At 40.9% G+C, this 16,081-nt stretch overlaps 1 protein-coding gene across 1 annotated transcript in view; it reads right to left on the minus strand.

The window, feature by feature from the left end:
- Positions 1-2,217: 2,217 nt before the first annotated feature.
- Positions 2,218-16,081, minus strand: part of UBASH3B (ubiquitin associated and SH3 domain containing B) — a 105,734-nt gene continuing 91,870 nt past the window's right edge. Inside the window, exons 12-14 of the mRNA XM_084611737.1 lie at positions 13,744-13,850; positions 9,821-9,930; positions 2,218-8,532 (exon numbers count right to left, since the gene is read on the minus strand). Of these exons, the coding sequence (XP_084467863.1) occupies positions 8,395-8,532; positions 9,821-9,930; positions 13,744-13,850 (355 nt within the window). The 3' untranslated portion in view covers positions 2,218-8,394. The remainder of the gene's footprint in view (positions 8,533-9,820; positions 9,931-13,743; positions 13,851-16,081) is intronic.

Genomic DNA, 16,081 nt, shown 5'->3' on the forward strand with positions numbered 1-16,081 from the left:
GAGCTGGTTTCAATTCCCTATTCTACCCCAGGCTCCCTGTGTGATGTTGGGATTTAGGTCCAGATTTTTAACTCTATGTAGGTACCTGAAGGGGCAGGTGGGTGCCTAGTTGGATTTTCAAAAGCTCTCAGATTCAAAGATTTTCAAAATGGTGAGCTTCTGAAAATCCCAGCAGGCACCTTTCTGAATCATCAGGGCCTAAATAGCTTCAAAAAATCTGCCCCTTAGTGTGTCTGAGCCTCGGGTCCCTGTGTGTCCAATGCAGATAAGAGCACTGCCCTGCCTCACAGGGCCATGGTGAGGCTAGATATATTAGAGACTATGAGGTGTTCAGATGACTACGGTGGTGAGGGCCAAATGCTCTAGAGCAGGGGAGGGCAAACTACAGCCCGCGGGCTGAATCTGGCCCGTCAGGGCTTTCAATCCGGCCCACGGGATCGCCAGCCCCATGGTGCAGAGAGGCTAAGGCAGGGTCCCTGTCTGCCCTGGCCCCAGGCTGCTCCCAGAAGCACCTGGCACCATGTCCCTACAGCCCCTGGGGGAGGGAGGGGCAGAGGGCTGCGTGTGCTGCCCTCGCCTGCAGACACTGCCCCCTGCAGCTCCCATTGGCCGGGAACAGGGAACCGCAGCCAATGGGAGCTTGGGAGGTGGTACCCGCAGGTGGGGGCAGTGCGCGGCGGAGCTGCCTGCCCCACCCCACCCCCAGGAGCCGCTGCAGGACAAGCTGGCCACTTCCGGTAACGGCGGGGCCCAGGGCAGGCAGGGAGCCTGCCTTAGCCTCGCTACGCACCACTGCCACCCCAGAGCCACTTGGGCTGGAGCCCACACCCCGAACCCCTCCTGCCCCCCGCACCCCAACCCCCTGCCCTGAGCCCCCTAACCCTCTGTTGCACCACTCCTGCACCCCACCCCCCTGCTCTGAGCCCCTTCCTGCACCCCGTACCCCATCCCGCCCTCCAAACCCCTGCCCCAGCCCTACATTCATGGCCCTGCATTCAGTTTCCCCACCCAGATGTGGCCCTCGGGCCAAAAAGTTTGCCCACCCCTGCCCTAGATAATGAGCACTGTGGAACAGTGGTAGCATAATGTTAATACATGGCCCCCAAAGTGCTGCTTGGAGGTCTGATGTACCTGTTAAGTCTCAGATGTAGCAGGGCGGCCCAAGAAAAACTTTGAGGAGCCAGAGCCTAATCCTGCATGTTGCTCCACATCTCTTGGGTGCTTTGGAAGCTGAGGTGCATTCAGGCCCCAGGTCAGCTACTCCTGTGGAAGAGGCTGTGTGTGAATACCCCATGAGGTTTGTTTTTATTGTTGGTGAACTCAACCAACAAGCTATGTCTGTTATCCTGGGAGATACAAGCCCAAGTAAATATGTCTCTGGGTGGATTTTTCAGTTGAGAAGGGCATTGTTAACGAGGCAGCCAATTGGATTAGAACAGACTGCACACATTCGTAGGGAACACATTTGGATGCCCAGGATGAACCAATTAATCATAAATACATTATGCATTTTTCTGCTTAAACGTCTCGACCAGTTAATTAACATTATGGCCTAGCATTCCATTTTCTGGTAAAGCAGCTTCTTTAATGAATGCAATTGATCAACAAAGGGCGTAACTGGATGTGGGTGATAAAATTAACATTGGGGGGAAAAAAATCACAGAAGGAAGGAGATGCAGCCTGTGAAGTAAGGGATCTCTTCAGTTTAGAACTGGTGCTTCCAATCCTGCACAACCAAATCTTCTCCTGAAGTCACTGTGGGCACAAAGGGGATCCAAATCCCACTGAAACTGATGGAAGCTGGACTGGGCCCCAAATCATGAAGCCCTCCGCACTGATGCAAAACTCTCACAAAGGTGAGATTGACCTCTGTGCAGTGGGCCATCAAAACTGAATTTAAATAAGCCTTGTGCCCTTTCTCTGTACAGGGGTGAATTTCACCCCGACAGAACCAAGTGAGAATTTTCAACAAGCAATTAATTCGCCTTCCTCCCTGAAGTAAGCACATAACGGTCATACAAACTGTTTTATCAGTGAGTGGCAAGGCAAACAAAGGAAGTAAGGTCAAGACGAGATCACAAAAGGCATTCAGATGAGGCATGAGGGATTGAAAATTTTATTACAATCTAAAGCAAAGCAAGCCCTTATCATTCAAGGTTCTCTCAGTCCTTTGAAAACAAACTGGGTGTGTGTGCTTATTTATCAAGGCTGATCACTGTTATCACTGATATGTTTTTTTACTCTTCCTTTTATTATAAATGTAAGAGGCTCATGAACATTTTTGCCTTAGAAAAAGGGGTTGTCAACCTGAAAAGACAGAGAAACCTTGATCTAAATTATTCATGCAGGGTGAAGTTGACCTATGGCAGAGGAATAGCAAATCCCACCAAAGCCCTCTGCTCTCTCCACAGGGGTATACTTCACCCATATGCTTTACCTGAATACTCGCTTTCAGATTCACTCCTTGCCGGTTGGCATACGTCTGTATTTGAGAGGAAAACTGTAAATAGGCAGGAATTACTCTGGGTGCATTTCATCTTTATTAAATCATCTGTGAGCCATTTGGTTTAACTTTTGAGAAATCCGTTTAATATAACAAGCAAATTAAAATGGCACGGTTGTTTCAACAGTTGTTAGCACTTGAAATAGAAGATTAAAAAAATAAAATAAAACAAATAAGGATGTCACAAGTAATTACAGCAATTCTTTTTTTTGGCAAGACCATTTTTTTTAAATGTCAAACGTTTTTCTCAAATAAATACAATCTGATCACACTGAAAACATAGTAAACATAACAATACAACAGCTTTAAAATGAAAAAAAAAATGCATCCATTGATGACATCAAGTTTTTAGAACTGTCCACAGAGAGAAACTTCAGAAAGTACTTTTAGTGGCAACAAAACAAGTTAATAAAAAGGATCTGGTCATATATTTTCCATTCTCTTACATTTATATTTCATAAATATTCAATCAGTAAATGTGTTTAGGTATTTGAGGCAGCAGTGACAACTAAGTGGCATATTAGAGTGTATGCAGTCAATTGCATTTACAGTTTGATTATTCACTTTAAATGTGCCTGCTCTTCGCATCATTTCATATGTATTTAAGAATCAAATGATTTCCTCTACATTTAGGCTCAATTTTGTTACCACTAGACTTTCCATTATAATCAGTAATTTTCCTCCTGACTTTCAATATGTTTTAAATATTGAAGTACTGCAAATCAATTTTCAGTCCTGTATTTAAACGTGAAAATTATTTGGCAACTGCCTGACTCAAATATCCTACATCTCTCTTGTTAAAATGAATGTTAACTGAAGCAGATGTTAAGTTTTCCCCATACCCCACACATGAGTTATTGAGATTTTCTTCCCATCGTCTTCGTCTACAAGACTGCAATTTAAATGCAAATTCTGGGTGCTACCAAAGTTCACAGTAGTGTGTATAGAGTTTGCCACTGCTCTACAGGATGCTGAAATGAACTGCAGTTCATCTATGTTTACGTTCATTATTTAGTGTAAATTCAAAAGAGCAATTCATCACTGTTTTTAAATGATATACTCATGTAGTAATGCAGGTAGGTCTCATAGCAAACGCCTCAATTCACTGCACAAAGGATTTTCTTTCACAATAAAACAGACCTGAACTAATCTGACTTCTTCATTTGGTCCCCAATTCAGGGGCGCTTCCCTGTTCAGGAATGTTCTTAAGTACCTGCTTAATGTCCATTGAAGTCAACAGGATTTAAACACACGCTTAAATGTTTTCCTGAATCAGGGCCAAAGAGCCAATCCCGATATGTGTAAAGTGTCCTCAACTTCCACTGAACTCAATGGCAATTGAGAGGACACAGCACTTAGCAGGTTCAGGTCTTGTGTCACCTGATCCCAAGCCCTGAAGACGTTAGAAGTCCAGTGGCTTCAGTAAGCTTGGATCAGGCCCTTAGCTCCTAACATTTCTATGCAATTGAAATGAAAAATATCACTATAATATGCTAACAGCTAGTTTAGTGGAAAGGCTGTTAATAATAATGCGATGCACAACTATATCCCCAAACCTTCTTTAAAAATAGATGCACGCAGTACACAGAGTGACGCAGATTTCCATATCTGAGTCCTTCTGGTATTAAAACCTGTAGAAGCCAGGTCTGTTGATAAAAAGGATTTACTAGGATAATACCACTCTGGAATCATTTCACCACTCCCCCCCCCCTTTTTTTTGGTTTGGTTTTTGTTGTTGTTGTTTTTGTTTTGCAAAGTGGTAATTATTTTTTTCTTCACAAAGAGCCATTTTTAAACAACTCACTCTTTGCTTATAATAGATTTATCACTTTAATAATAATAATAATCATTAATAATGATCATGAAGAAACTAACTCCACAGGGAAAAGGAAAAAAAATGCTTTCTAGCCACCAGTTGGCCATTTATTCTAGATTTGCTCAGATTCCATGTAATGGAAAACATCACATTCTAGAAATAATGGGCCACACCTTCCACTGATGTAAATGGACATAGTTCCATTGATTTTAATGGACTTAAATCCATTTACACTGGATGAGGACCTGGCCCAATACGTACTTGTAGAACTTAAGCAATCGACTGTAGCTACCAGTGCATTGATAGTGAGGGAAACTCATGAAAATGTGGCACCTGATGTCTGCATCAACACATCCAATTATTCCCATGCACAATGGACAAAGTGGTACATTGCTGAAATCACTGGGAACTGTGCACATCCTGTCTGCCAGAGACTAAAGTGTTCTAGGCAAGGTTTAATATACTTCAGTGGGCTCTGTATAGGGCAAGGGGCATTCTTGCATGTGTGAGCTTGCAGTAGGGTGATCAGATAGCAAGTGTGACAAATCGGGACACTTTTTTTTCTGGGGGTGGGGAGGCAGTATAGTTGCATATATAAGACAAAGCTAATATCGGGACATCTGGTCACCTTAGTTTGCAGGATAAGGGTCTATGATTGTTGCAACCCAACCTGTTCCACTTAAGGGAGGGAGTATAGGCAAAACATTCAGGTCAAGGCAAAGATATACTGGACTCAAGGCCCAAGAAATCAGGGAGGCATCTATTGAGCCCTACTGAAACACTTGATTGAATTAAATAGAAAATGGAAAAATGATATAAAAATAGTCTACCTTTTTTTCTCCTCTTGTGGCTGCTGGGTATCACCCCTAATCTACTGCTGTGATACACCCAAGCCATATGTCTCTAATTCTCATGTTATTTCTGACCAGGCCCAACCTAGGAATTTCTCCGGAACAATTTGTTCTCGCAAGATTTCCAGCCTTGTTCCTTAGCTGAGGGGCTGCACGAGAATCTAAGAACCACTGTTATTCCATATGGATCCAGACTGAACTGATGAGGCCTGATACCACTGCAATGAAGTCAAGGGAAGGAATTTTATTCATTGCAGCTCTATCAGGCCGATGTTCCCCCGGGACAAGACACTGGAGATACGTTAAATACACATTAGTGAGCAGCAAAGTAGCAAAATATAAGCAGTGATGCTTTTTTTTAATGTTCTAATTAAAAACATTTAAAAAATACCTAGGGTTTTCCCAGTATGATGCATTTAAATAATGTAAGATACATTTTTAACAAAGAACCTTATCAGCACCAGTTTCCTTAATGCAAAACCCTCATTAGAAAGCGAAATACTGGAAGAAAACAAGATTTTTTTTCTGAGATTCCTGACACCTGAAACTCAAATGTGAGATCAGATAACAATTGCCAAAATACTTTCCCAAACATCTAAAAATATACTTTTATAAGAAGAGAATGTTTTAACCATTTTTCCCTTCTCAAACAGAACATTTTTTTTTAAATACTAACTCTATGCAAAGATCAATTACTACAATATTCAACAGTCTATGCATACAGGTTTTGTTCCATACCTATTACGTGCTACTGTCAAAACAAATTCCTGAAACGCTGCTTAACAATGGTCAAATCTGGATAGCTTTTCACCATATTGCATATGTTACCCAACCTCTTGCAAGCCTGCAGCACAAAACAGTAAGTTATCAATGGAATTTAAATATACAGTGAAACCCAAATTATTTTTGGTTTGATTGTCTGTTTATTCATTTAATTAAATAAACTACTTTGCGAGTTTGTGGTAAGTAAGCATGGAGGAAAACAAGCAATAAACACTCTTCAGAATGTCTGTACACAGATAAAAATAGTTTAAATTATAATTAAAATAAAAAAAGTGACAGCAATATAACTGCACAGATACTGAGGCAGTTTCTTTCTGTCATCATATAAGTTATCTCCCTGACTTTTCAGTATACATCCCTGGTATAATAATGCATTTATTGATGTTCTACTATGTATTACATATACTGTAAATGTACAAATAATAGACTATAGTTATGGTCATATTGCACAAGTTGAGTTGTTTATTGACTTAAATTCTGTACAGAATCTGCTGTATATTCCTTGGCAAGGTCCACATCATATACTAGTTAAAATTGTTCTAGACCAAGCTGAGCTTAAAACCCTTAAGATTTTCTCTTGCTGTTGCCACATGGGCAAAATTCCCATTGAAGCTGGTGGGCCTTTTACCTGCATCACATATGAAAGATTAGGCTCTCTTATTTTAGGTCACTGTGATATACTGAATGAGTCGCCAAATCCCAAACCCACTGAAGTCAATGGGAATTCTGCTATTGACAGGCCTAGCATTTAACAGGATTATTACTCCCTCCCCCCAAAACAAAACAAAACAAAACCCTGGACATTTATATGGATAACAAGAATATTCTGAATTATGGCCAGGAAAACAACTCTATTCAGGACAGTGCTTAACTCCCATTTACTTCAATATAAGTATGTGCTTTAGTGTTTTCCTGAACTGGGGCCTAAAATAGTAAATATTTTAACAAAATAGCTTTGGAACCCTCATGCTTCAGGGCATAAGTCAACCTCATACTATTGTGGGTCAGGAAGGAAGTTTCCTGGAGGCAGGTTATCCTATAACTGCCCATTGCAGGCTTTCTTGCATCTTTTCCTCAAGCAGCTGACACTGGCCACTGTCAAAGAGAGGATGCTGGACTAAAAGGACCATTGGGTCGGATCTACTATGGCAGTTCCTCATGACTTTAATGGGATTGAGATTTTAGCTCAATATGAAACAAATCACCTCATAAGTAACAGCTTCTTGGGTTCAGTGTGTTGCTTTTTTCATCACAGTGTATCCTTTCTCAGCTCTGCTTTCTATGTGTTACAAACGGCACTTAAAATGTAAAGAAAACAAAGGTGAAAAACAAAAAGAAACAAAATCCCCCACAAAAACAACAACCCCCCCACCTTAAATCTGAATTATTAGCATATCCTTTTGACTTCATCATTATCCTTGATGAAGGCTGATTACTGTAGAACATCACTAGGGCTGTGAGAAATATTCACAAAGGGGTGAAATTCACCTCTGTATAGAGAAATCAGGAGAAGGCCCATGCCTCATATAAAACCCTGTTGTGAGGTCTTAAACAGGATTTGAGTGATGCATAGGATTTTATCCTGGTCTTCTGCATAGTGGTGAATTTCAACCAAGAAAATCAGAAAACCTTCACATTTGGAGTACTCTTTTCATTTCCATTTAGCAAAATTGCTCCAGTTCTTCACTGAAAAATGATCCTATTTTTCATGTGAGAACTTTACCTCTGACAGCTTTGACGTTCAAAATTGTGTTCTGATGCAGATCAGCGTCATGTGCTTCTGTCTATTTTAAGCATCTGCAACCTACCCACCTGTGTAATATGTAGGCATTTAATACGGTAATGAAAAGGAATAGTTTGATGCTGGTCTATAATTGGAATAGAGAACTCCCTTCCTCCTGGAGATGAGACAGGTTATCTTATGGAACACACTGAATGTAGCTATTTTGGGGGAACACGAAACTGCTATTTAGCAAAATTTGGGAGTAATGGGGAAGGTGCCAACATAGCCCAGAACAAAATTGCAAATGTTTGTTCTGCAAAATTTTGCAAATGAAAAAGACTCAAAATTCACAATTTTCACAGTCCTAGTTGTCACTAACATGGTGCAGAAGGTGGTGTTGTCTGAGTTCAGTTCAAGATGAAAAATATATCCAGGCTATGTAGCCTTAGATAACAGAGACATTTCCTGCAGTGCAGAAGCCTGGACATATAGTTATATTCTTCCATCAATTAAGCCCTTTCTTATATTCGCCTAGTTTTACATATGAGAACTTTTTGCACAAATGCGACTCTATAGGTGATATGCTAGAATGTTTTTGTGAACGAGTCACCTAAAATGTTATGAATATTTTTTCCACTGTCATTAAACACAAGAAATAAGAGACATTCTCCAATGCTTAGAAAGGCCATTTTTTGTTTGTTTGTAAGTTTAGCTTTGCCTATTCTTGTAGTAAGGTCTCTCGCCAGTTAAAGCCTCCAGTTGGTCCGTGTGTGAGAGGGAGGATGGGGGGGTCTGTTAGTTGCCAAATGCCTGTCTCTCCCAATTCTTCACAGGAACAGAACCCCAAGTATGGAATCTGTCAGGAAATATTAAAATACAGAAAAGCAATGAGAAGGAATAGATCTGGAGCAAGGGTGAAGTTTTCAAAAGAGCCAAGTCAATGGGACTTGTGTTCCTAACTATTTGGGCCCTTTTGAACATTCCACCTCAAATTCAGAAGATACTTTTAATCTGAGACACAGCAGGATTCAGGAGTAACACTCAGACTCGAGCTGGGTGAATTTTTTCAGACTTAATAGTTTATTTTCTGTAAAATGCAGTGTTGGATTGACCTAAAAATGCATGGATTGGGTAAAATGCAACAAATAGTTTTGGTCCACCCCTCCAAAAGAGGGGGAAAAGTTTTTTGAAAAATTCATCAACATGTTGCCATTTTGTTTCGAAAGAATGTTTCATTTTGAAAGTTAGGTAAATGCATTTTTTAAAAAAACAAAAAAGGGTAAAAAAAATTCTCAAAACAAATACAAAAAGATATTTTGTTTCAGGCTGAACTAAATACTTTGTTCGATGCGAAAAGAAATAAAAATAAAAATTTTTGGTTTTTCATTTTGGCAAGAAAAACTGAAAATTTTTCATTTCAAGTTGATCTGAACCACCAGGTTGAAAAATCAGTTATTTGTATATCTCTAATTCAGACGTGCTTTTTAAAGCACTTCACTGTGAATATAAAATATTTGAGGGCCAGACTCCAACTTTACAGTCTCCACTAAATAACGTACAGCACCTAGCTATGTGTGTGTTTATGTCCAGGTCTTGTGGGCTGGCTTAACAGTATAAAGGGTCAGTACAGCTATGGGAGAGTGACCTGGATTCGATTCTGGCTCACTTATCAACACGGGTCAGCTTGTGTAATAAAACGTTGTGATATGAGAAAAAGAAAGAGCGCAGATGGATTTCCAGCTGCCTGGTTGTGTTTGCAGGCTTGGCACACAGACAACACTATCTCCTAACATGAAGCCAAGGAAAAGGAATAACTCTGGATGCCCACAATGACATTTTTCAAATCACTTTCCTAACTATAACAAGGTGCATAAGAAGGGGGACCATAAGGTGCCATCACCCCAAAAGCATAAAAGTGCAGTTGAGACATGCAGCCCCTTTGTATGCTCACTCCCCTTTTATTTGTTGTGAAACGGACTGGTAAGATAAGCCTCTTAAACCAATCTTCTCTACTCACATGATTTCTGAAGCCTGCATAGCTCAAACAATGGACTGAATTATCAGACACTAGGAACAAAGTCTCCTCTGGCTTGTAAGGAGATTTAATTTTTTTTATCTGAAGAGCTTTACCCATTGGTAATTACCTTTCTGACCATCTGTACAAAGTCCTTGGAATTCTGAGGTGAGAGGCCCTGGAGTTGACAAGTACAGGCCTCGAGAGATGACGCGTGAGCCACTATCAAAATGTTATTTCCTGCAACAAAATGAATGAACACTGATTGTTTGGGATTCAGGGAAAAAAAGCTCGATGTGACAACTGTCCAAGGCAAAACCTATCAGTTTGAGGTTCTTAAAGAATGGGTTTAATTGTATACAGAACAACACAGTTGATATATGTGGGAAACTATTGTTTATGAATAATACTTCTAGCACTTTTTAATCTTCAAAGTGCTTATGGCTAGAACTGATTGAAAATTCTTTGTCCCCACTTGTTGTTTTTTAGGCAACCAATAGCTTTGTGAAGAATACAAGAATTTTGGTGAAAAGATTTTGCCTGCTTTGAAATTTTTGATTTTTCAAATGATACAAAATATTTGTTTTGATTTGTTTTGTGGAAAAAAAAAATCTCAGCAAAAGTTTTTTTTTTTTTTTTTTCAATTAAAATAAAATGTTTCATTTCATTTGAAAGTTCTCATGGAAAATACCTATACTTTTCAGTCAGCCCTACTTCTGGACAACATTTTCAAATCCAGGTTGCTTAAAGTTTATTTAATCACCTAAATAAAATTGCCCTGATTAACAGTGGTGCTAACACCCTCATTGATTTCAGTGTGAGCATTTCTGAAAATCAAGCCACTTTCATTCACATGGATAGGGATGGTTTTGGGAGCTAATCTTAGGCACCCAAGTTTGAATATAATGGCCTATATTCCTAATTCAAACTGGAAATAAGGCACAGGGTTTTTTGTAAGTGAGGATAATTAACCATTGGAACAGTTTACTAATGGATATGATTGATTCTCTGTGACTTGAAGCCTTTAAGGCCTGTTCTACACTAGGTCGGCATAACTTAGGGTATGTCTACACTTGCAGAGTTTTTGCACTGTAAATTTCACTGGTGGTAGGGAACTGGTGAAAGTAAAGCGCTGGTTTGTGTACTCACTTAATTCCTCAGGTGTCAGAGAGGGTTTACATTAGCAGCACTTCCATCCCGGATGAGAGCAGCGCTCTAGGTTAGCTATCCCACAGTGCAGCTCTCTCCAGTTTGATGATGGGTCTTGCGGGAAGGTGGGGAAGGGGGTGATCATGGGGCATCCTGGGTCCCTGCACAGCCTCCTCTCCCCAAACACTGATCAGCTCCAGTAGCTCAGCATTGCTCCAAGCGGGGGATCGTTTTGGAGCAGGCATGGTCACCTGACCAGATAAGTGAGCAATTGCCAAGAAAATAGGAAGGGGAGTTTCAGAGTTCCCGGGGCTTTACAGGGGGAGGAGTGGATGTCTGTTTACCTGGCATCAGAGCAGCAGAGCTGCTGGCTAGAGTGGTCACCTGGGCATTGTGGGATAGCCTCCGGAGGCTAAAAGCTGTGTAAACAGGAACAACGTGTCTTCACTTGCACATCACTGCAAAAGCATCACCGGTAAGAGCTGTACGCCTCTCGTGGAGGTGGTTTTCTTTTTGCGATGAAACTTCTGAGTTTCAAGGCAAAAAGTCATTTGGCAAGTGTAGACGCTCTCATGGTTTTTGTGCAAAAAAGGGACTTTTCCTGCTTTAAATGGCAAGTGTAGACATGCCCTAAGTCTTGTGAAAAATCCACCCCCCTGAGCGATATAGTTAAACCAATCTAAGTCTCCATGTAGCCAGCGCTAGGTGAATGGAAGAATTCTTCCGTTGACCTAGCTACTGCATCTTGGGGAGGTGGATAACCTATGCTGATGGAGAATCCCTCCCGTTGGAATAGGTAGTGTGTACACTGAAGAGCTAGAGTGGCACAGCTGTGCTGATGGAGCATTTTAAGTGTAGACAAACCCTCAGCTACAATTGGCTGGCTTTCTAAAAGATATGTACCAGTTTAATCACAAGTTATTAGACTTGATGCGGGAATCGGTGAGTGAAATTCTCTGGTTTGTGTTATGCAGGAGGTCAGTCGAGATGATCACAATCATGATCCCTTCCGGCTTTAAAATCTACAAATCTGAATATAATCTGGGGCTCAAATCTGCAAATCCTTATACTGAGCATAGTGCTTGCTACACTGAGTAATACCATTATTTTAACAGTACTGCATTTGACTGAAAGCACTTCTAGGATCAGACCTTCAGCGTTAAAAGTGGGGTTTTATTGTTTTTTCCCCCCCTAAATTCAAATTTGGCCATGTCAATGCTGACCATTGGTTTTTCAGTTCTTAAGTGTTAGCCAGAGTGTATTTTATTTTAGAATGATTTTTTTTAACTCAACATACGACTAGTTGTAAAATTCTCAAGGAAATTCATGAGAACGACTGAAAAATGTTGGAAAGAGCAGAAATTGTTTTGGGTTCACCTATCTTAACAGGAATTCTATTCAGTAGCAGAGCTGGTAGAAACATTTTCATGCTGAGTTTTTTCCTCACAAAATTCCAGATTTTCAAAAATGCTCAACCAGCTCTATTTGATAGAATAACTTCACTGAATCAAACATGTTGAAAGAAAACAATGCTATAGTAATCCAAGAATCATACCCAATTCTTTCCATCTTCTAAAAGTACTTTATAAACATTAGCTCATTATGCCTCAGATATCCATGTGAGACGTGTATTACCCTCATAACGCAAGAACTAGGGGTCACCAAATGAAATTAATAGGCAGCAGGTTTAAAATAAACAACGGAAGTATTTTTTCACACAGCGCACAGTCAACCTGTGGAACTCCTTGCCAGAGGATGTTGTGAAGGCCAAGACTATAATAGGGTTCAAAAAAGAACTTGATACGTTCATGGAGGATAGGTCCATCAATTGCTATTAGCCGGGATGGGCAGGTGTCCCTAGCCTCTTTTTGCCAGAATCTGGGAATGGGCAACAGGAGATGGATCACTTGATGATTACCTGTTCTATTCATTCCCTCTGAAGCACATGGCATTGGCCACTGTCAGAAGACAGGATAGTGGGCTAGATGGACCTTTGGTCTGATCCAGTATGGCTGTTCTTATTTAACAGATGGAGAAACAGGCAGAGAGGTTAAGGCCAAGATTTTCAAACATGACTAGTGATTCTGAGTGTCTCAGTTTGTGAGTGTCCAACTTGAGGTATCTTAAAGGATCTTGATTTTCAGAAAGCCTTCAATACATATCCTCTGAAAATCAGGTCCCTTTAAGGAGACTCAAGTTGGGCATGCATAAATTGTCAGTCTCTTTAGAGGCCAATGTTTTCACTCTGGGTTCTTCTACCTGCTTTTTGGGGCAAATTATTTCTGAAAAACCTTGGGAAAGGATCAGTCAAAAAAAAAACAAACAAAAAAACAAATAAATCAGCTGGGGTTCTAGAAATATCCCATCCCAATGCTATTAATGTTCAGTTTCTATGCACCATAATTGATTTCAACATTTTATTTGAAAAAAAATTCTGGTTTTGTTCAGATGCAAAACAAGCCACTGCAGTAGTGATGACCAGCCTAAGACATCCATACTAGGACATGCAAAGACTCTCCTTCTGGCCGTGGTGGTGGAGATGGGAGGGAGGAAATGGCCTGGAGTGGAGTTGTTTCATGGCCAGAGAAGATAGGGGAAACCTGCACAGCTTGCATAGATTGTAGGGCCCCTAAAACAATAGGGTCTCAAGTGACCACTGGTTCTGGGTATGGACAAACCTGGTAATAACAGACAATAGAATATTTTACCTAGAAGTGGGCCTGAACTACACAGTTTCACCCAGGTCTTGAATCCCCAATGTCTGTGGGCTGAGAGGATGCAGACATGGGGTTTTGACAGAGACAGTGACTAGCCAGTGTCGTTCGGTTCCAGAGTGCCTATCTGTGGTTTTTGATCACTATTGAGGCATTAGATCCCTTTGTACCAAGGTGCAGAACCGCTTACCTTTGCCTTTGCATTCACTTATGATTTCTTTCGTTACTTGATAGCTTCTACTTATGTATGTGTCGTAAGACTCTGAAACCACTAACTTGCTGACTGGTATATGAGGTCTATGGGCAGAAAAACAAACACAGTAAGTTTTGAGGCGGAGAGATTTTAAATGCAAGTTACTTAGACCCTGTACACACTGACTGAAAACATGCGTGCGAATGCCCATGTGTTAAACAAGAAATCCCTGTTGTTTCTCTAATTCTTCTAAATAACTCAAACCCCTAGACCTCGTCATTTGTGTAAGGAGCATTTCCATAGGTTATCAGTGGGTTTTGAACCCTGGCCTTTAAGCACCCAAGTACAGACCTCCATCTCTTGAGCTAAAGGAGTAATTCCATTAGCTGGCAGCAGTAGTAAACTGTTTCCCTCTATGTACACCAGTCACTAGAGATGGAAAGCAGCATACTTATACAAGCATGTTACACTTGCAGTCATGTGTAATAGTAATAATAACAACACTTTGCACTTCAATAGGTCCTTTGATCAGAGAATCTCAAAGCAATTAATTAAATTCCCCAGCACCCACGTGAAGTTTGTGAGTGATATTGCCCCTGTTTTAGAGGTGGGTAAAATGAAACAGAGACTGTGTCTTTACTGAGTTATTTCTTCAAATTTCCCACCAGTATGGCTCTGCCAGTGGTAGCAATGGAGGGAACTCTAGTATAGATGAGGCGCTGGTGTTATTAATCACGGTGTTGTTTAGACCTGCTCAGAGCAGGACCAGATGAAGTGGTGGTAAAAACACCAGGGGCTGCTGCTGCCTGAGAAAAGTATGGTACTGCACTTGTGGGAAATGTTTAAGACCAGCTCAGTGCAACAAGGCCAGAGTGGTTAAGTCACTTGCCCAGTGTGAGTTTGGCCAATGAATTCAATGGGAGTGGTATTGGAGGCAAGCCATTGGAGGAGCTTGGGGTGGGGGAACAGAAGGCCCTATTCCTCTCCGTGGGACACAAGGAAAAGCTCTGTCTCCTCATTCCATCCCAGGATATGATGAAACTCCCATCAGTGTCAGAGGGAATTACTCATCTCCGACGGCAGGAGACTAGGGCTCCAGGCGTTCACCCAGACCGCTAGTTTAACCATCAGACCACACAAGAACAGGTTTCCTTTTTGGCTAGGAGAACATACTTTATAGTCTTCCCAGAAGCTTTGTGTTTCCTGAACTGGCTATTTTCCTGTGGTCCAGCTGTTTTGCTTAGTGCTAGCAATGTGATGATACCCTTTCTGGAATAAGTGCAGTGTAAGTATCTCTATTTAGGTGCAATATGCACCAGGACTATATATTTCCACAGACCCGAAAAGGTAATTTGTAGGCAGGGAGGACAAAATATAAGCAGCTATATGGTATAATTAGGCATGAAAGGATTGAAAGGGTGTTTTTTTTTTTTTGCTTTGGTTGCTTATTTCTACTCGGTCATCTTAAAATAGAGTAGTGAGGGTGTAATAGAAGGATTCAGGGTTTCTGATGATATCACAAGCCACAAAAAGCAGCTGCAAAATAAGTTGTCACCAAACCCTCATGTGTTGGAATTTCCTGTGTTACATTATTTATAAGGAGGGAATGATTTTATCTGAGACCTTTTAGTTTGCATTGAAGATCCTTCCCTTCTCTCCAAAACAGATGGTTTACTGTTGATGAGAATTCACAATAATCCTGAGATTTCACCAATGTGACTGACTGCTGACCAGGACCACATGCCCTTTCCCTGGAATCTATTGCCGTATGGGATTTTTCAGAAGCTGTTTAGCATAAAAGAATCATAGATTTGGAAGCGGGGAAAACCCAGCAGGTCATCTTGTCTATTCCTTAATTCCTTGCACGATATGTGGGACTGTTCCTACCAAGCTGTTTTATTTAGCCTCTCTGTATGCCTTGCAGCTGTTTATAACACAGGCAGGCACTGTGCATGTGTCAGCATCCTTACATTTCAAGCAGCAACTCCCTTGGTGCAAGGTGGAGCTGTGGTTAGCGATTGCTGAGAACTTGAGGCTAAATGCAATGGTATTCGACAGCAGAAGCTGCTGACATCAAAGGGGTTTTATAGAGTTTTAAAAGAGCTGGCTGAGGAGCTCACAGGGCCATCAACTGTTGATTTTTCAACAAGTCTTGGAGCACGGGGGAAGTTCCAGAAGACTGAAGAAAAATGCATGTTGTGCCAATTTTGTCAGTTTCCTCGGATGAAAAATGATCAGAAACTTTCCATCAAAATGTTAATTTGAGGGGAAAATGGTTTTTCAATTAAATGAAAATTTTAATGAAAACATTTCTGGTTTCATCAGTAATTTCTGA

Source organism: Lepidochelys olivacea (assembly GCF_965140295.1).
Source record: "Lepidochelys olivacea isolate rLepOli2 genome assembly, chromosome: 22".
Taxonomy (NCBI): Eukaryota; Metazoa; Chordata; order Testudines; family Cheloniidae; genus Lepidochelys; species Lepidochelys olivacea.